This window comes from Phlebotomus papatasi, chromosome 3, assembly GCF_024763615.1.
Source record: "Phlebotomus papatasi isolate M1 chromosome 3, Ppap_2.1, whole genome shotgun sequence".
NCBI classification, from domain to species: Eukaryota; Metazoa; Arthropoda; class Insecta; order Diptera; family Psychodidae; genus Phlebotomus; species Phlebotomus papatasi.
Window position 1 is genome coordinate 32647982 of NC_077224.1, and position 22281 is coordinate 32670262.

At 33.0% G+C, this 22281-nt stretch overlaps 1 protein-coding gene across 2 annotated transcripts in view; it reads right to left on the reverse strand.

Moving 5' to 3' along the window:
* Window positions 1-655: 655 nt before the first annotated feature.
* Window positions 656-22281, reverse strand: part of LOC129805323 (uncharacterized) — a 28733-nt gene continuing 7107 nt past the window's right edge. Inside the window, exons 1-3 of one of the 2 annotated variants that reach the window (XM_055853160.1) lie at window positions 11246-11432; window positions 10905-11099; window positions 656-1666 (exon numbers count right to left, since the gene is read on the reverse strand). In XM_055853160.1, coding sequence (XP_055709135.1) covers window positions 1455-1666; window positions 10905-11099; window positions 11246-11312 — 474 coding nt within the window. In that variant the 5' untranslated portion in view covers window positions 11313-11432 and the 3' untranslated portion in view covers window positions 656-1454. Of the gene's footprint in view, window positions 1667-10904; window positions 11100-11245; window positions 11433-22281 lie in introns of those variants that run through there. The other variant, XM_055853161.1, reaches the window with a different exon arrangement.

Consider the following 22281-nt stretch of genomic DNA (forward strand, 5'->3'; position numbering starts at 1 on the left):
AATCAAGACGGTGACCACATCATCTTGTAGATCTCGTGCATCTCACCCTTACATCTGAAGATCTTCATTGTCGTTTATTATCAGAAATTGTGATTTTTTTTAGTATTTATTAAAAAGTGCAGTCACCCGCATCTTATCCCATAAGTGCAAGCCTTTTTTCTTGATCTTTTTAACATAGTAAAATTTTATAAAATTAATTCTTGTGTCACAAAATCCATTCATTAACAACTGAATACAAATAATTTTACCCATTCACCCTCCTCCTTTCACTTTAACTATCCACTTTTAGAGGATAAAGTTGAAAAACAGCGAAAAAACGTCCAAAGTCACCCGCAACGACGGTAGTAAATTATTTCTAAAGTACTAGAAGTGTGTGAGGTTCTTCATATTAATTAAGAAAGTTTCGGAAGTGGTGTACAGTTTTCAACCATATTTGCTTTCCCTTGCCAGACGCTTTTTCTCGAGAATTTAACACCTTCGCTCAACTTGTCTCGTCGATTAATGAATCATAATTTTATGGTGCTTCCAAATCAAGAGGTTAATTGAACATGGTCTTGTTATGCAGAGTGTTAGGAAATAGTCGTTTCAATTAAACATCAACAGACGACAGTCGTGACTCCTGTTGATTGGAATGTAGAAGAAAAAGTCTGCAGAATTTGTCTCTTTTCCGCTGTTTTATTTACAAATCAATCAATTTTACATTGTAACATTATGCCGTAAAGAGTGTTTAATCGTAATCTAAAACGATCATAAAGAGAAAGAGACCGAGACTTGAAGAGGCATTAAGAGGAAAAAATCTGTGATTTTTTTTCAAATTTTGCATCTAGCTCCAATTTCATTAAACATTTTTGGTGCAGATTCTATAAATTTAAAGAAAATATTGCCTATTAAAATAAATGAGATTTATCTGCTTTATTGGAATGAAATAGAATCGCGTGGGTCTCAAAATTATTCAATATTTTGTTTTTATTAAGAAAAAATCTTCTCACAGAATCATATTTAAAAAAAAAATCAAAAAAAGAAATATACCTCAAAATTGTGATGATCTAACATTGTTTCTACCATCTATATAAATGTATATAAATTCTTAACAAAATCTGCATGAATTCTCTTTTTTTATCAATAAATTATATATTTTTTTCACACATTTCAAGAGAGAAAAGGTTTTCTAAAAGAGAAAAGGCCTCAATTTTCCATTTAAAACAAATTTTCCCAATTGTATCAAATTTCTTTCTTGTTGTTTCTTTTTTCAAGGCAATTTTCGGTGCATTTGTGGAGATTCTATTTTTTTTTTACTGCAATTCGTGACTCTTCCTGTAAGTACACTCTCTTCCAGTTGGTCATGTGGCCTTTTCTCCTCCCCATTCATCTTCAGCACAGAACATCCAGGATGTGTTAAACGATCATATTGACGCGCAGCAGCAGAGAAGAATCTACAGAGCACCCGCAGTCACCTACCAAGCCAGCACCTTGGCCAGGACAGCGGGAATGGCCACGAGAAGGGCAATGGGGCCATACTGAGAGGCTCCATTGCAGCCATCATGAGAGCAGGTTTCGCAGAACTCTGTCTCGATGAAGGATGGTGTTTGTGCCCTCATGCACGTGTCAGGGGCGGTGTTGATGTCCTCCCAGAAGCAGGAACGAGACACCACAATCTTGTCGTAGACTTTAAGGAAGAAAGAAGAGAATTAAATAAATAATTTTGCTTTGAAAAAAAAAACTGCAAATGAGGCAAATCAATTGTGATTTTATATTTTCAATAAGTTTTTTTTTTACAATTTGTGTGAAATGCACAGCCTTTTAAGTAATGTCGACTTCAGACTGGAGGTTTAGCCCAGTTCCCGAAGGTCTCGAAAATCTAAATAACAAGCAATTTCATTGATTTTTCAAAATCTAATGGATCTTTTGTCCTTAATATTTAATCCTAAACAACAATTCCCTAAAAAAAATCATGCCTGATAAGGAATTAGAGGAGTTAAGCCAGATGTCTAAGCCTTATACGGGCTTCAGACCTGAGACTTAGCCATCTGGCTCAACTCCCCTAATACCTAATCAGGCACGATTTTTTAGAAAATTGTTATTTAGGATTGAATTATAAGGGCAAATGATTCATTAGATTTTGAAAAATCAATAAAATTGCTTGTTATTTAGATTTTTGAGACCTTCGGGAACTGAGCTAGGCCTCCAGTCTGAAGCCGGCATAAGGTCTGAAGCCCGTATAAGATTCTTAGTAATCTCACCAATTGCAAATTGTCGTTTACTCGGATAAATTTATTTATTTAAGTTTTTCGTTATTAAAAAAAAGCATTTAAAATACGAGATAAAAATAAATCTTTCACGTTTTAGTGCTTTTTGCGATACTAAAAAACAATTTGAGACTGAAGTAAACATTTTTTTTAAATACAAAATAAAAATTAAAACTATAAACCTCCTAATTGCTTTAACTCCCAAGAGTCTCTTGGCTTTTTGGTGTATTTTTTTTATTACAGATGTACTGTGATTCTTTTTTTTTTTAATTTGAACATAAATCTCTAAATTACGTAAAGGGGTTACGTGGCTCGCGCAGATTAAAAAAGACAGCATATTTCCTTGAAAACCTTTTCCAACATAATTAAAATATATAATTAATTCGAGCTATTAAGCATATAAAGGTACAAAATTTTAAATATATTTTCTGAAATTTTAATTTGGAAATTTTAAAAATTCAGTCATTGGGACATGATTTGTTGACGGTTTTGAAAGAAAAAAACATACTTTTCCGTGGACAAGATTTCTCAGAGTATATTCATCTGACTTCAAAAAAAATATTCTCTCTGTTTTTTTTTACGACATAAAAGTTTTTATTTTTATTCAAGTTTTTAAGCATTATGCCCAGCGCACAATAACTTTTGTTTGTAAACATGTTATTAAAATTTCCCATGAGAGTGAGCGAGATGACTAGATCTAGATTTCACTCACTCTCATTGAAATGTTAAAAACATGTTTACAAAACAAAAGTTATTGTGCGTTGGGCATTACAATATTAAAACCATATTTTCTGAAATTTTCATTTTAAAATCTTAAAAATTTAGTCGTTGGGTTCTGATTTTCGGAAAGATTGGTTTTTTTAAAGATATACTTTTCCGTGCACAATCTTTCTCGGAAATCCAAAAACCAAGTTCCTGTTATCCGATGAGTTAAAGTCGTATTTCAATTGCAGATTTTTTTTACATTGATCACAATTTATTTAAGAAGACTAAACGTGGTGTAAAATACGCGGAAAATTGTGTTTTTTGTATAAAATTCTGTCAAAAATCCAAATTTCATTTTAAAGATAAATGTGCCGTACAAGTACGAGTTTAACTCATCAGCTAACAGAAAATATTTGGTTTTTGGATTTCCGAGAAAGATTGTCCAGGGAAAAGTATTTTATTTAAAATTTAACTAAAATAAATAAAAAAAAATAATAAAATTTAATTTTATTTTATTTAACTGAACCCTGACCCTTTATTCATCCCAAGTTGAAGTGAAAAAGATTTTAACAAAGTAGACTCTGAGTCTTTTTGGAGTGCCCCTGTTACAATGCCATTTGTCCTTATAATCTACCAAAATTTGCGTTGACACTTTTCATTTCCTCACAGGCTTTCTGGGGCACCTCACTAGTTCTTAAAATGCGTTTTGTCCTTATAATTCTTTAAAATTTCGTGTTGAAATAAAAAAAGAACTTTTAATTTTCTTAAAAACTTTCTGGTGCCCCCTCTGGTTCTTAAATTGCATTTTGTCCTTATAAACTACCAAAATTTTGCGTTGAAATAAATAAAAAAGACTTTTAATTTCCTCACGAGACATTCTAGGGCGCTCCTCTAGTTCTCTAAATTCATTTTGTCCTTATCTAGCAAAACTTCGCGTTGAAGTAAAGAAAAAGCTTTTTTAATTTTCCCACTTTCTGGAGCGTCCAATTGTTCTAAAGGCTTTCTTGGCGCCCAGCTCTCAAAATGCATTTTGCCCTTATATTTTTGCATGATTTCATGTTGAAGTAAAAAGGGACACTTTAAATTCCTTCAGGTGCTTTTTGGGGGCGCCTAATTTCTTGCAGAGCTTTCTTGGCGCTCCTCTTGTTCCTAAAACGCATTTTGTCCTTATATTCTTTCAAGATTTCGAGTTGAAATAAAAAAAAATACTTTAAAAAAATAAATTAAAATTGTTCTGAAAATACGCACAGCTCTAGTATAAGATGGTTGAGATTGTGCATAAAACTCGTACTTCTCAGATATTGTGCATAAAATCTGCATAGCTCTAACATAAAACGGTGTATATCGTGCTGAAAACGCTCACAGCTGTTAAACATAAAACGATTCAAATTAAGAAAACTGTTAAACATTTCAAGCTTAGGATGTGCATGGTTTCAAAACTATCTAAAATCAAAATTTTGATTTTTTACTGTTGCTCAACATTGAGTACTACATTCCTTGAAAAGAAGAGCTTCCACTTTTGCGTTTAACCTTTATTAAAAATAATTAAAATTTCACAACATTTTCAAAATTAAATGAAACCTGTTAAATCTGTTAAACTCAAAATTAAAAGTTAAATTTTTCAAGGAATATACTACTCAATGATACTGATAAGCAGGAAAAAAATAAAATTTTTAAGAATGGTGTTTTTCAGAAAAACTGTTTTTACATTTTTTTCAAAAAGAAAAGGTTAATAGACTATTACGAAAAAGACTTGAACATATAATCCCAAATCGAGCAAATAGTGTTAAACAGAACAAAATTACCTTTCAAATAAAAAAGAGCAAGAAAAAAAATCTTAACCCGTTCCGCCCGTGCCCGAGATAGAGCACTTTAATATTTTCATTAAAACTCATAAGTGAGAAATGAAGCACGAGACGCCATCTTTGATATCCTGGGCCAAGAATTTGTTTTTGGCAAAATGTAAAAAATATCTATACACTGAATGAATACAAAGATGAATACTTTTAGACAATACGCAAAGGTTTAAGTTGAAAGACGGGCGCAAATATGTTTTTTTTTTAGGTTAAATATGTGTTTTGGTGACGCTTCCACCCCCCCCCCCGCTCGAACAATTTTTACCGTGGTAAGGGCGCCTTCGCGTACAACCGCACCCCCCGCATAAGTGTCTAGATACGCCACTGCAACTAATGGTCAGTATTTTTGGTATAAACAACGTAATATTGACGTTATTATTATTATTAATCGTTATTGTATATCGTTGTGTCCTGAATTAGAAAGTGACGGAGCTTTTTTTAAAGTTAAAATGTACTTTACGGGACTTGAAGTCTAAACTTCAAGAGTTGAGTCAGAAATTCGCAATATTGAGGTAAGACTGGGTAGGGCTCATCAGGGCTATTCAAAGTCATTTCAGTGACGTATTAATAACATTTTCAAGACCCAAATTAAATGCTATAATCAAATTTTGCTACTTTGGTAGAGGGAAGTGGGGCACCTTTGAATTGTGGCAGCTTTGAAATTGGGCTCTTTCTCCTTTTTTAATTAAACTGGACATTAGGGGAGACTGGGGCAGTAGAAAACGTGGGGTAGCACGAAACACTGCTGTTTATGTCTTACATTACTTGGACTTCTGTCGACCATTTCTTCAGTGGATAGTGATCCCTATTGTATCTATCGATTTATCGAAAGCCTATCTAATTAAAAAATGAAGTGTTTACTGCTACACTGTGTTTACTTCGGCCCTAGTTTCCCCTGCCGTGATATAATTTAGTAGATCTACAAAGCAATTGCGAAGTTATATAACATTTATGATAGGACTCAATCCCCTTTAAAAATTTGATAAAAAAGCTCAATTTCAAAGCTGTCCCACTATAAAAGTGCCCCATTTCCCCCTATGTTTTCATTCTATTATTTTCCCAGATAACCCATTCAGCTTCTTAAGTAACTTTAAAAAAAAGTTTATCAGATAGTCCGATAAGGTAGTCAGCCATTTTATTAAGATTTTAAACCTCTTTGGGTATATCTAAAATATTTGTGCTTTAGGAATACCAATTATAAAGTTTTTATAGATCGTCAAATTGCGCCGTAATTTTCAGATGCAAAAAACACGCGATCATTTTGCATTTCATTGAACATCTCATTGAATTACTAGTATTTTGCACACATTTCCAAGTTGTGGATGATTTGTGACTAGAATAAGTACAAGAGCATCACAGAGAGAGATGTGACTAGAAAATTGCTATTAAATAATTGACTGAAACTCATGAGTGAATTAGTCAGGCATTGTTTTAAATGATGAATGTTTTCTTTGATGAACAAGAAATTCTGCTAAAGATACAGAAAGACATGAGCAATTTCACCCGCATGGACTCTGCCAGCAATTGAAGGAGAAATTGTACAATGTGCCTCAGTGGAAAAGCTTGTGATTGTGATTGAAAGAAGCTTGGTAAAAAAATAAAAGAATTATGCAATTTGGATAATACTTGTCGAGGCTCCTGTATCTGAAGGTTTACAACATGTTCCATTTGACACAGAAATTATTTGCAAATGGATCTCAAATTTCTACATACAACTAATAATTTAATTGATTGCACAAATAAGCTATCGTGTTATCTAATTAACACTCTGTACTTGGGAGTCTTGAGTGTAATGGAAAACTATTGGCAGAGGCTCGATGGTTGGATTTATTATGGGGAGCAAATTAGAATTGCTAATTTATCACACTTGGTATATGACTGTATAGAGCTCCTTTTCTTAAACGCACATGGAGGTCTGGTTTTTTTTGCTGGTTTTTCGCGTGCGGAGTTTGGGGAAGAAAAGACGTGACGAGAGTATCCAGAACCCAAGTATAAGCCCATAATTGAATTGAAATTGTGGTCTATGAGCTTATTGACTGTGTGTAAGATAATCTAATGAAGAGTGAATCAACTTAATTGATGATTAGTCAGATGGCTGGTGAAAAACAAGCCATTCACAAATGCCTATGCCCCAAAGAAAATTCTCCCCATTCCATATTCCTACATCCCACGCACTTGATCCCTGACCCAGAAACATCACTATAAGCCCCATTTTGCCACTCTTTTCTCTCATTCGACGATGAAACGTTGATTACCCAGATTGTTTATGGATTTGATAAGATCAACTAGGAATTATTTTTCCTCAAAAAATCATTCTTGAAATGTGAAAAGCATTTCCTCAATTTGCAAATTGGTTATGTTTTTTTCCAAAGGTTTCCAATGAATTGTTAAACTCCGGAAATTTTTGTTATTTCTTATTGGTTTTTTATTTGGAATTATATAAAGATGTTCTTCGGATATAGAGGAGATAGTGAAGTGATTCTATTGCTCAGGGTCATCTTTTCATAATTAATTTTAAATTTATCAAGGCAAAATAGCTAAAATAGACGCATTGAATCACAAGAGTTTGATCAAAGAGTAGTATTACCAAGAATATTGTATTCGGTTCAAGTATTATGACGGAATATTGATCTCTATATTTGATAGAACTCTTTTAAATAAAATTGTGTGGAAAGATTAGCAAAATTGGTCTCAAATTATATTTTAAAAAATTGTAAATTTTCTAATTTATAGTTCAAAATGTCTATTTTAAAGCTAAAATACATTAAAGACAGAAACACATTGACCGTCAATATTATTGTTACTGTCAAAATCTCACCATTTACCTCAAATTTACGTCATTTTGTCATAATTTAAAAATAAATACGCAGCATCTTGAACTTGCTCATAAAGGGATATACATAAAAAATTACAGAATATAGTAAAGATAGAACGAAAAACTTGTCGCATCTTTGATAATAGTGCGACAATCTTTTTAATTCTGGTATCGACAGCTCACAATATAAAACGAATAAGTCGCGAATGACCAACTTTACAGGAGAGCGATTTCGAGCTGCGATTTTGCATGCTGAAAATAGGATTTTTAAGATTTGAAATCCCTAACTTTGGGAACAATTAAATTTTCGATATAATATTAGATGAGATCATATATTCTGTCAGTAGAAGAGGTAAAAAGTTTGGAGTGGTATATCTCAGCTCCTGATGAACATAATTGGATGAGTGAACTATGTTGGAAAGCTTGGTTCATTAGCTTTCAGAATCTGGTATATGTAATTGGCTACGGGTAAATCATGGTCATCCAGAACCATTTCTGTCGAAGAAGACACTTTTTGCAGCGTCATTTTTGACCATCTACTGCTGGGACCAGGAGTGACCCACAATTCTCGCACTTGGACTGTTCGTTAGAGGAACTCAAATAGTATAATTTGTGGAAGAAACTTTTTTTTTGGACATCTTACTTTTTTTTATTCATCGACTTTTGCAAGAATTTTAACATTTTAGTCGATATAGAGAAAGCTTAAAGACTTCACACGAATCATATTTGACTCTAAATTAAAAACATAAGTAAATAAGACCTTGCGAACTTAAATTGGATGTGAATCCCGGAAGTGTTTAAGTTTAGAAGTTCTGAGCGAGTAAAATGAGCTAGACTCCCTACATTAGCATTAGCTGGAAATGAGAAATATTTGGAGATTTTCAAATTCCAACTAAATTTTCAAGGATTCAGAATTAGAATAAAATTTCTGGGTGTTTTTGTTTAAGAATTTTCCATTTTTCTGTGTGTTAATTTAAATATTTAATATCAAAATTTATTATTTTAATATCAAAATTTATTCCAATCTTGTCTTAATAATTCCAATCTTATTTCAAAATTTTCTATATTTATATAAATGTTTAATAGTCATCCTGACTAGCTTTAAAATTAAAGAAAACTTAAAAATGTTTGGAATTACCAGTTCAACTTCGTTATTGGGTAATTTGTAAAATTTCTGTTTAAAAGCTTAAGGAAATTTGACAATTTAAAATCACATATCTTTATAGGAGAATATGAATGAGCCTTTTTAAGCTGATTTAAAGATTCAACATTTCAAGACTTATCAAAGAATTTAGGGATTAATCATAAATTTGAAATCTATTCATCCTTTGACCGTTCTGATTTTTTCAAACATCTTTACAAAGAATTACTCAAAAAAGAATTTTCTTAGAATTCACTCCAGAATTTACATTATTTAAAATAAAAAAGCTTTATCATTTTTTAATATTGCACAACAAAAAGTGATTTAAACGTTTTATCTATACAAAAATATTTTCACCTAAAAACTCAAAAATCTTAATTTTTTTTTTTAAATTTTTTGAGAAAAAAAAGAAACTTTAAAAATTACTTGTGTTTTGAAACAAGAAAAAAAAATCATTAAAAACCAACAACAATTTGGATAAGAAATCTGTTTGGAGTATTAAAATTGTATTTTACAACAAAAAATATTGCTAACTTTATATTAAATGTTAAATCTACTTTACAAACCCAAAAAGCTTGCATCGACAAAAATGGAAATTTTTCAAAATCAAAAATAAATAAATAATATGCGTAATGAAATGTTTTAACCAAGAGGCTTAAAGTTTAGGAAAATCATAGAAAAATTTTCAATTTATGTTAACAGAACAAAGGAAAAGAATCTATATGGATAAAGATCATTTAGAATGAATATAATTTGAAATCTTTTATTATAATAAATAAATTATAATTGAAAGGAAACAAACTTCATATGAGAAATAAATTTAGTAAAAAATACCGTAAATTTGGATACAATAAAAACTTTAACCCTTTAAGGACGGGTAGGTCAAAAATCACTTTTCTGGCTTCTTAGTTAGAGTAAAACGTAACTTTATAAGGCCGTAGGAAAGAAAAAGAGGATTCCGGGTGTCTCTACCGTCCTTAAAAGATTAAGATAAAATATTTGTCACAATCTTTAAAATAGTCTACCTCTTGAGAAGGTAAATATTGAAAGTAATCTTTTTTTACAAAAAGAACAAGGAATTCTTCAATTTTAAGCAATTGTTTCTTGAATTTAATTTTGTTTAACTAAATATTGATATTTAAAAATATATTCAATAACCATATTGATGGTGGTTTTAAATAGTGTTGTTTCTGTTAAGAAATAGTTGATTTTTTTTGTTAAATTTAATTAACGCTATCAAGTACTTATTGTCCACCTGGATAGATTGTACAATAATGTGGAAATACAATGTTAAAAAAAATTCAATAAAATTTAAGATAATTATTTTATCGTTAGAATTGCCGGTAAAACAAAAAAAACATGGATTTTAATTAAAGAATTTTCTTAAAAAAACACCGAACATAAATAAATTGATATGAAATATTTATAACTTTTCAAAATTTAAATTCGTCGCGTGCATCAACAATTTCCGTATCCACAATTTCTCCGTTTTCATATTTTCTTAAAAAAAAAAAGATTACATTAAGATCGTATTGAATAAATTAAAAAAAAAAACAATTAAAATCAGAAACTTAAAAAAAAGTAGAGGGAAGTAGGGCACACTTGAATTTGGGGCAGCTTTGAAATTGGGATTTTTCTCCTATTTTAAATAAAATTGAGCCTCATGATATTGTAATTTAGCGCCTCAATCCTGTACAGCTAAATTATATTATAATAAGGCACAATTTTATTTAAAATTTGGTGAAAAATCCCAATTTCAAAGTTGCCCCACTTTCAAAGATGCCCCTCTTCACCCTAGAAATAAAGGCCACAAAGCCTTCCTTATGCAAATAATTCTTGAACTACTTAACTGAATCCCCTTAATTTCAATTTCCTCTCTATAATTTTCGTATCACTTTTTTTCTCGTCAAATTAACAACACCATAGAATTACCCGAATTAGCTCACATCTTGCTTCAAAACTTGTGCAAGAGTGTAAAATGTCGAAGGCGTTCGTCATGTGAAGCACGATAATAGAGTTGGCAATAAAAATTCCTCCCCAGATGGATGTGATTGAAATGCAATTGACTTTGAGTGTCAGCATGGGGCTTGATGCAAGTTTTAGATTTAGAACAATTCGTATTGGCTTGTGATGTCACTTACTTTTCTGCTTCATTTTCTTGCACACAGGACGAGACTGTGTTGAACTGTAGGGATTCAGTTGGCTGGGTGGGAAGGAACAGTCCACATAACTCCAGCGTCTCTGTTGTTCAGTAAGGATGCTGGGATCGAAGGGATCTCCGCAGAAAGCTGCATTCGTGGCATCGGAACTGCATCGCCAACATCTCAGGGCAGAAGCTGAAAGAATTACAAATACGAATGGAAAATTCCTATTAGTAAATAAATATTATTAAAACACAATAGGGGAGGGTGTCATTGACCCAGAAAAGAAATTGGAGGGAAAATTGTTTCCATGCGACCCTCAAAAAACCCCATAAACAAACCCAATCCCTCCTGCAGAGATAATACACCACACCCCAGGAAAAAGGTGGAAAATGTTGACAGTTCCATTTTTGGTTCAATGAAACCAAACGCAACTTATTTTTCCACAATAATAATGAAAAGACTGTCCATCAACTAATATACTTTGAGTCAAGCTAATGGGCTTACAGTATAGAAAAAAATCACAATAAACCTACACAAAAATCTCTCTAGAAAACTTTTGCTCTCATCTCGATGATCTTCTTGCGGACAAAACACATTTCATAACCCAGACACTCTCAAAAAAGGGACAGATAATCCTAACCGGCTTATGTAGGTGAGATTCTTAACGTGATCTAACTCGGAGTGCATGCAAATTCGATTTGGAGCTGAAGTTGGGAGACGCCATTCAGTTATCTTGAATCAAATTCGTGAAATTATACAAATTTTGTATTTAAACCAAAATATCAAGGATTTGGATGAACTGACAGAAAAGTGTTATATGGGTGAAATGTAGACCAGAATGTTCTCTATAATTTTCCCATAGAACATGATCTCATCGATTACTCAGAAGCCAAGATAATCGAGGTTTTTTGTTTCTTAAAACTCGTTTTTTCATCCAGAGTGCCCCAAGTAGTCATTTGTTGAACTTCAACTATATCAAGGAATTGCTGTATTTTGTGGGACTTTCCATTTAAAACCCTATTTTAAGTGTCTTGGTGGAGTAGAGGCAGTCAAATTGGCATCTGAGTGATTTCAAAGCGTTATTATGGGAAAAATCAATTTTTTCACACTTAAACGGCAAAATCTAAGTGATAGCGTAGTCTGAGTGGAAAATGATGTATGGACGAAATGTAGAGACAAATGTGCTCTACAATTATGTCGAAGTAATCATCAAAATCGGTTTAGCGACAGTCGAGATAATTGAGGTTATGTGATATTGAAATTGGTTTTTCGACTGTGGCGCCCCTGGTGTTGGTCCCACGAAGTTCAAATATTCTAGAAAGTTGTAGCATTTAGTGAGATCTTTCGTTTAAGCCCTCATTCATCAAAATCGGTCACATAGAACCGGAGATATGATTTTTTGAATTTCGTGAACTTTGACCCCTCATATCTCCGGTTCTATTGAAACCACAGCGCACATACGCACCATTTTGGAAACGTCCTAGACTGGACTACAACATACTAAAATTTCATTAACTTGCACAATGCCGTTTTTGAGAAAAGTGACTTTGAATTTCGATGAATTTTGACGCTATCACAGCGCCACCTATGGTGACTTTTTGAACTTCCATCTGAAAGTGCTCGTCGAGACGAAACCAAAAAGGTAAAATTTAGGTCGCTATGTTAGTTAGAACCGGAGATAGAGGCCGGTCCATGTTCGAACTTTGACCCCTTATAGCTCGGGTCAGGGGTTATGGATCGACTTAAGGTTTTTTTTTGTTTGATAGGTATAATCAACGGCTACAACATACTAAAATTTCAGCCCGATTGCATAAGGAATTTTTGAGTTATTTAACTTTTAAGATTTAAAAAATTTCTTTTTAATAATAGCGCCCCTAGCGGTGGTTTTATGAACTTGCGATGTTAGAAAGGGAAGTGGCATTTCACGAGAGCTTTCCAAAAAGCCCTCACTTTTTAAATTCTGACAATTAGAACCGGAGTTATGGCCATTTTAAGAAATTTTTTTTGGACCCTTATAGTTATGGTCAGGGGGGTCGGGGGACCTTAAGTTTGGTATTGATGGAAAGCTCTAAGGCCCAGCTATAACATACTAAAATTTGAGCCCGCTCGATGCCATAGGGACGGAGCTATTGAGAAAACAAAAGAAGGGGGGTCTTCAAAATGGCGGAAGGAGGGGTGGGGGGTGGGGGGTCAATGCACCAAGTTGCAATTTTCACCCGATATATAACCTTTGCCGAAAACCGCAAGTCGATATCTTTTTTAGTTTAGGAGCTATTGAGCTCCAAAGAGCGGCCGGCCGGCCGGCCGGCCGGCCGGCCAGCCGGCCGGCCGGGAACGTAAAATAGCCACATATATATTCGTGATCAGGAAGTGCTGAAACACATTTTGGCCAAGTTTGAGGTCGATCGGACGACATGAAATTTTGTTAGGATTATAGTAGGTGAGATTGTTAAGAATCTCACCTAATAACAAAAAAAAAAGCCTCAAAGAAAACAAAAGGGACAGATAATCCTAACCGGCTTATGTAGGTGAGATTCTTAACGTGAGCTAACTCGGAGTGCATGCAAATTCGATTTGGAGCTGAAGTTGGGAGACGCCATTCAGTTATCTTGAATCAAATTCGTGAAATTATACAAATTTTGTATTTAAACCAAAATATAAAGGATTTGGATGAACTGGCACAAAAGTAATATATGGGTGAAATGTAGACCAGAATGTACTCTATAATTTTCCCATAGAACATGATCTCATCGATTACTCAGAAGCCAAGATAAGCGAGTTTTTTGTTTCTTAACTTGTTTTTTCATCCAGAGTGCCCCAAGTACTCATTTGTTGAACTTCAACTATATCAAAGAATTGTTGTCTTTTGTGGGACTTTCCATTTAAAACCCTATTTTAAGTGTCTTGGTGGAGTAGAGGCAGTCAAATTGGCATCTGAGTGATTTCAAAGCGTTTTTATGGGAAAAATCATTTTTTTCACACTTAAACGGCAAAATCGGAGTGATAGCGCAGTCTGAGCGGAAAATGATGTATGGACGAAATGTAGAGACAAATGTGTTCTACAATTGTGTCCAAGTAATCATCAAAATCGGTTTAGCGACAGTCGAGATAATTGAGGTTATGTGATATTGAAATTGGTTTTTCGACTGTGGCGCCCCTGGTGTTGGTCCCACGAAGTTCAAATATTCTAGAAAGTTGTAGCATTTGGTGAGATCTTTCGTTTAAGCCCTTATTCATCAAAATCGGTCACATAGAACCGGAGATATGATTTTTTGAATTTTGTGAACTTTGACCCCTCATATCTCCGGTTCTGTTTTAACCACAGCGCGCATACGCACCATTTTGGAAACGTCCTAGACTGGACTACAACATACTAAAATTTCATTAACTTGCACAATGCCGTTTTTGAGAAAAGTGACTTTGAATTTCGATGAATTTTGACGCTATCACAGCGCCACCTGTGGTGACTTTTTGAACTTCCATCTGAAAGTGCTCATCGAGACGAAACCAAAAAGGTAAAATTTAGGTCGCTATGTTAATTAGAACCGGAGATAGAGGCCGGTCAATGTTCGAACTTTGACCCCTTATAGCTCGGGTCAGGGGTTATGGATCGACTTAAGGTTTTTTTTGTTTGATAGGTATAATCAACGGCTACAACATACTAAATTTTCAGCCCGATGCACAATGGAATTTTTGAGTTATTTAACTTTTAAGATTTAAAAATTTTCTTTTTAAAAAAAGCGCCCCTAGCGGTGGTTTTATGAACTTGCGATGTTAGAAGGGGAAGTGGCATTTCACGAGAGCTTTCCAAAAAGCCCTCACTTTTTAAATTCTGACGATTAGAACCGGAGTTATGGCCATTTTAAGAAATTTTTTTTGGACCCTTATAGCTCGGGTCAGGGGGGTCGGGGGACCTTAAGTTTGGTATTGATGGAAAGCTCTAAGGCCCAGCTATAACATACTAAAATTTGAGTCCGCTGAATGCCATAGGGGCGGAGCTATTGAGAAAACAAAAAAAGGGGGGTCTTCAAAATGGCGGAAGGAGGGGTGGGGGGTGGGGGGTCTATGCACCAAGTTGCAATTTTCACCCGATATATAACCTTTGCCGAAAACCGCAAGTCGATATCTTTTTTAGTTTAGGAGCTATTAAGCTCCAAAGAGCGGCCGGCCGGCCGGCCGGCCGGGAACGTAACTTAGCCACATATATATTCGGAATCAGGAAGTGGCGAAACACATTTTGGCCAAATTTGAGGTCGATCGGACGACATGAAATTTTGTTAGGATTATAGTAGGTGAGATTTTGTTAAGAATCTCACCTAATATATACAACAAACAACTACAAAACAGAATGGAAACTGGTTTTACAACAATAAAAAAAAAACCGTGAGGTGATGTAATCCCACTAATAGCCACAGTAGAGAACATTTTTTTCTTAAAAAAGCTCCAGCAAAAGCCCCACTTTTTTTCCAGAACTCGCACACTCCCAGCTTTGACGCTTTTAACTCTAAAAAAGAAGAGTTTCTCAGTCACGGAGACTTGGATGCATTTTCTGCAACAATTTTCCAATCATGATTTATGGCTCATTTATTAAATCTTATGCACATTCCCCAGAGCTAAGGAAGGAAAAATCAGTCTGTGATGATCAACAATCGCTCAATAAGAGTGACACTGAGCTAATAAATAGACGATCATATTTGCAATTTTTGCTGAATTATTAAATTAATTGGAGATTCATTTAGGAAAAATACTTAATTTTATAATTCATGAGGTTACGATGATTAATTTTCAAGGTTGGATTGTCTTACAAGATCAAATAAAAATAATAATGAACCTCTTTATATTTGAGTTTATAGCTCTATTTCTATTTTAGAAGTGTAAAAGCATGTAGGAACAAAAGTAAATTAAAAATTAAAACATCATCCAAACACTAAATAAAACTTTGTCATAAAGATGAAGGATTTAAAAAATTTAGGGTAAGTGTGTCAAATTTCGGCATAGTTGCATGCAAGCGCCAAAGTCTCAAGTTTGAAATGTAATATCTTTAATAGAATTTTTTTTTCATTCCTTCTACTTTAGGAGTGTTGCTTAGAACCTTGTAGACAGTTTATTGTCTTTATTTACTTTAAAATCATTCTTAATACATTTTAAAATGAATAAAAATTTAGACATAGCTTTGGTGCACTATTTCGGTTACCTTCATTCTCATAGTTCCTTGCCCTTCGAGAATTCTTTAAATGTCTTTTTCACGTCATCTCGTTTGTCAAAGCTACATTTTTGTTATTCTTTTGCATTGTATAATCTCTAGAGTATGTAAAAACAAAAAAATCATGGAAATTCGAGGAACAAAAAAGGTGGCCGGAATTGCAAGCTGGTCGGAATTTGGCACACTTATCCTAAGTATTTAAGTAAAAAATGGCGTCACTCTGTTTGTTCGTCTGTGTGTCTATCCGTCTGATCTGTCCGGCTTTTGTCACTTCTAGAGGCCAAACGGTAAGAGATAGCGACTTGAGACCTTCGTGGGACCCCCCATAATTCGACCCACATCAATCCCTCATTTTTCCCCAGCCCTCCCCTTCTCCTCCAAATCCAAAACCATGTTTTTTTTGGAATTGCTCGAAAACGCACCGTGCGATATTTTTCATTTTTACCCAGGCGGACATATGACCATATACGAAAATACCGTTGAATCAATCCTAATAACGGTTTTTTCAAGGTTTAAGCTTAAAAAAGGCTCTAGAGAGTTTTTCTCAACCGCATGGAGTCATCTCAGGCTCGTTGAAAGGTCTTAGGATTTCTGAAAAAACTGAATTGGTTCCAATAAATATAAATTCTTTTTTAGGAAAATCAATTGTACTACTCTTAAGACATTTTGACCAATGTTAAGTGATTTATGAACGGTAAATGTAAAAGTATTTTTCAGGAGGGGAATTCTGTAACGCTCTGGTAATGCCATATGACAAATTGGGTCCGAATCTTAGAAAAGCATGTTCGAAAATGCGATTCTGTAGCCGTGACATTGCCATTTCAGCTCACGTGGCATTGTCAAAAGTCACATATTTGAGATTTCTGGCAATTCAAATGACAATGAATTTTGTTAAACAAATCAACAAAGACGTACTGTATTTTCATAAAGTCATCAAGTAAAAGGATTTCATTAAAAAATCAATGAATTGCATTTTCGAACTCATATGATATGACAAAAAAAAGCTCGAATGGCATTGTCAGGCTTCGAACTCACGCGTGACAATGCCACGAAAATTACAGAATTCCCCTACAGGTATAGTATCTGAGTCACGAGTTCGAGCACTTCGCACAGCCTGGGACGCTTTGCCACCCCTTTTTGTCCTATATTTTGTAAAATGTAACTGTTGAAATTCCTTCACTTTGGATTGGTTTGGATTGACGTTTCCTAATTACGCTCCTCCCTAAAATGATTTTAGGTCACGCCCAGTTCAAGAGATGTTATTGAAATATTTGAATTTTAAAAGATTAATAAAGAAACACCGTAATAATCTAGGGATAAGGCATATTCAGAAATTTATATGTTCGCTGAGAGCCTTACGATGTAAGCAACTCCTATTAGAGGACCTCTAATAAAAAAAAAAACAAATTGTATTAAATACTAAAAAATACTATACAAAAAAATAGCTTTAGGAAATCCTGCACCTATTTTTGAAAGTTCTGGGTAATATTTTGTTATTTGTACAGAAATTTGCGATGCATATAATGAATTCTATTGGGGGAATGTTTTGTTTTTGGAGAATCCTTTTACCGCACAAAAAAAATTTAGTTTTGTTTCATTTTTATACCAAACATTGATATAGAAAAATGAAGAAAAATACTATTTACCTTATAAGAGAATTAAAGAAATAAGGTGAGCCGGAAAAATTTATTTTTTGAATTATATTTTTGAATAATCTGATTTCATTGTGAGTGGAATTTTTTTTTTACATACGAGGGCATTTGTCCTTTTTACGAGTGGCGCTGGAATCTGTTCTCATTTCTCAACTCTTAAAAAGCTTAGGATGTATTAATAAAAAATCATTAAAAAAAATATTTTTAAATTCAAGTTTATACTAAAAAACTTTGAATTTAAAAATATTTTTTAATGAATTGTTTTAAATCAGAATATCACATGCTTGAGAATTAAAAATTGAGAACAGTTGTAAGCGCCAATCGTTCTAAAAAGCTTTGACTTCGCTAGGATAAAAAAAGTTTTCCCCTTAAAGTAAATTTTTAGCAATCTCTTTTTAATTTGACAGTGATAATATTTTTCTGCAAAAATGAAGCTAAATGCTTAAAAATAGAAACTGTTTCTATAAGCAAAAAATCAAAACAATCCAAGGGTCAGATTATATGATTCAAAATAGTTTACACATTTTCCTTGTAGTACGCTATCTTATAGATAATAAAATGATAGCGAGGAACTTGAATTTAAAGCCATGCTGAAGTTTTCCACGAGCTTTCACAAAATTCAGAAATAACGTTGTTGGAATATTGTTCTTTACGAATTTTATGGCCTTTAAAATTATTTTTGTCAAAATGAACCGTTTTGACGCGATTTACGCACACATGTATATTGCGCTAGCGGCTTACTTCAAAATGCTCCATTTTGACGTAAATTCTTTGCAAATATATAGGTATTAATAAAAAAAAATTGCTTCTACATATTAGTTAAATTTACGTTCATATTTGATAGTTTTTCCAACACAAGCATAGGCAATTTATTTCAATATTAACAAAATAAATCGCTAGTGTATATAGGCTATAAAATCTTTACACATTTGGGAGCAATTTTTGCCAAAAATTGTGTTTTTTAACAGAATTTTGAGATGTCCTCCTACAGTAGGTACAGATGTTCTTTAAAAAACAGCAATTCTTATGGCACCTACACACCAGAAAAATTTATGTCTTTATTGAAGTAAATTCCCTAGGGTGTGTAGGTAAAACTTTTCAATATGGACATAACTTGCTTTAGTGTGTAGACGCCATTAACGAAAATTTCCGACAATTTATAGAAGTCTGAGCTTAGGAAATTTATCAGAAAATTGTTGTAAATTTTAAATGTGCATTTAGGAATTAATTTTTAGGTAAATCTGTTTTATTTTTAATTAAATTTCACGTAAATTTTAATGGCAAAACAGAGGATTAAATAGATAGGGGGAAGTGGGGCACCTTTGAAATTGGAATTTTTCTCCCATGTTTAAGTGGAATTGAGCCATACCATAACGTAATTTAGCCTTTTAATCTGTTTGTGCAGCTAAATTATATCACGATAAGGCTCAATTTTATTTAAAAATAGGTAAAAAAAATACCAATTTCAAAAGTACCCCACTTTCAAAGGTGCCCCACTTCCCCCTACCTTTGAAAAAAATATTTATCCTATATGCAAATGTGTTTCCCTCTTTAATACTAGAAACTATGGTTTTCAAGCTAACCCTATTTCAAACACATTAAACTGTTCCTTTTTTTTAAGACATCTGCTGTTCCATAAAATGTGCCAGAAATATCATTTAAAGATCAACCAATTTCATCACAATCTTGCATTGATAAATATTTACTGTCTAATTGCAGACGTTTTAAAATAGTGTGGAAATTTTGTGCAATTTATTTGATATTTTAACTCCAAATCTGACCTATAAATTAGACAAAATCAATTAAAATATTTCCATTGTGTGACTTTGAAAAAAATAAGAACGAATTAGTTCATCGTATAAATCTATTATTAAACCGATAAATTTATCTACACAGATGTGTTTTAGCCATTACATCAAATAAGCTATAAAAATGCTTAGAAATTAAGAATAAACCGACTCTGTTGGCCACTCCACAAAATTTTAACCATCACCTTCACTATCATCCCATGAAGTCACTCAGCCAAATTCTATAGAGAACTTTACAAATGACGGATTTTTTCAGCTATTAATTCACATTTGCTTTTGTGTGCCTAGTTCATTTTCTCCTCGCCTCGTTATTCTCCTAACCACGAAGCATTGTTTTGATTTTTATTTAGCACGAGAGTTTGAAAGAAAAAAAACAACGCAGAAAAAACTGGTGAATAAAACTCAAAGTTAATTCTAAATTGATTAAAACTCTTTACCTCAATTCAGATATATTTTAAAATCTAATTAGGCCAATTGTTAAATATGAAATTCTAATTTTTCAATTATCTCTTAATTACGACCTTCCACTTATGTTGTAGGTTTTTCACACAATTTGCTGCTATAAATATGTACTTCTTACTAAATGTTTTGCAATCGATTAAAATTTCTTTAAAAAATAAAGAAAATATGTCTTATAAGGAAAACCCTCTTTTGTGATGTGGAAATGTTGATGACGTAATTTTGTGTAAGAATAATAAATGATAGTCTGAGAAGTAATATAGTTCAGTAAATAATTACTACAGGGATTTAATACATTAGTTCTTGACATTTCGTTTCAAGTGCAAGTGACTTGCAAATTTTACGCGTCACGACTAGATGCACTAACATAATACAGTTTGTGCACTACTACGCGTCGTTGCAACTTTTTGGAGTATATCCTTAGCACCGTCGACCTCTGCACTAGCATATTTTTACAATAAAGTCTCCCACACAATAAAAATTCTCCTTTAAAAAATTCAATTTTCTTGTCTTTGCCGAAGGTCTCAGTCATATTATTAGTATTGTATAAAAAATCGTAATTTTTTTTAAAGGGGGAAGAAGAGCTCTTTGCCTATGAATATTCACAGAACATGTGAGAGATTGATTAAATAGCATGAACAATGGTATTTTGTCGCATTGTCATACCTGTGAGATCTCTTGGGCGTAAAATACGCTAAAAAGTCACATTAGACGGAATATGATGTAATAACATGCAAACAGTATTTTTTTTTGGTATTGCGTACCTAAAAAATTAACATGTCCAAGTCCAAGAAATTTTCCACCCCAAATATTCCATATGCAGCAGATTGAAAACACGGAAACATACTTTTGAAAAAAATTGCGTGATCTTATTCAATATTTATCTGTGTCAACTTAAGAAGAAAAAGGAAAAAATAATAATTACTCTGTGGAATCTTTCTGGGTAATATTACATGGGTTTTTTTTACTCTCATCGCCCGAAAGAATGAATAATGGTGAACCTATTTTTGACTGGTGGAGGGATCTCTTTTGAAGATTTTTTCAGTGAATCTTTCACCAGCTGTTTCATCCCGTTTATCATAAGCAATGTTCGCATGGAGACAGTGTTTCTGAGAAAATCCCACTATTAAAACTACAATTAAATACATTTTTCTTCCAACTTAGAGCAAACATCTCCAATTGTGGGATTTAACACGGAAATTCAAGGAGGAACACCTCCCCAAGAGGCGTGATTTATAAAAATAGAGAAAGAGCAAAAAATGAACAACTTCCACTTAAAATTACTGCTGTTAGGTAACATTTTTTCAGTATATATTAAATAAATAGTAGATGATGCATTTTCCTGAGAATTATTCATCCAGTACTGACTCACATCTCACACATTTTCCACCTCTGAGAAAAATGGAGAAAAATTATCTCTCTTTACAACCTTGAATTAACTCATATTGCATGTTAGACTCAAATGAGTGATTCAAGAGTTGTGTTTTCTGCCGTTCTCTCTTGTCAAAATGTTAGTTTTTTTTTTACAAACATTACGCTGCTGGTCATTTGCTAAATTCTTCATTCAATTCACGTGGTCTATTGAGCATTATAAATTTAATCTTGTCCCAAAATCACATTCACGTACACGCATAACCATTTTGCAGACCGATGATCTCTTTTGTAAACACACAAAAGAATTGGGCAATTAACAAGCCATTAAAAATTGCAACAGAAGGTTTAACTTAATCCATTACTTTAAGTGTGACACGCATTGAATGTGGAGATCAACTTTTTTTTATGTCTTCATCTCATGAAGAATAAAAGAAAATTTCCGCGAGGGTTGACTATTTGGTCTATGTCATTATTGTTACATTCAAGGGGAAGGTCATTGAGGCAAATTTGGTACACTCAGCGTGAGATGATTGAAGCGAAACACACAAGATCAGAAAGGTTTTTATGCGGACACTGGAGAAAATTGATGATTTTGTGAAAGAAAAGAATCTAAACAAAAAAATCCTCAAATATTAAAGTAAAAAATATTTTTGAAGTTTATTTTCCTATTTCCTAAGTGTTAGCAAAATTTTGGTGAACCTCATAGTTAAGTGTTTCACTGGGAAATATTGATAAAATTTAAAAGGAAACATAAATGGAGCTAAAGATAAACACTTAGTACATTGATGTACTAAATACAAGATAATTTCATAACAGAAAATTGTTTGCGAAATATTCAAAGATTCTCAATAAAGTTCAAAAGGCAAAAACATATTTAA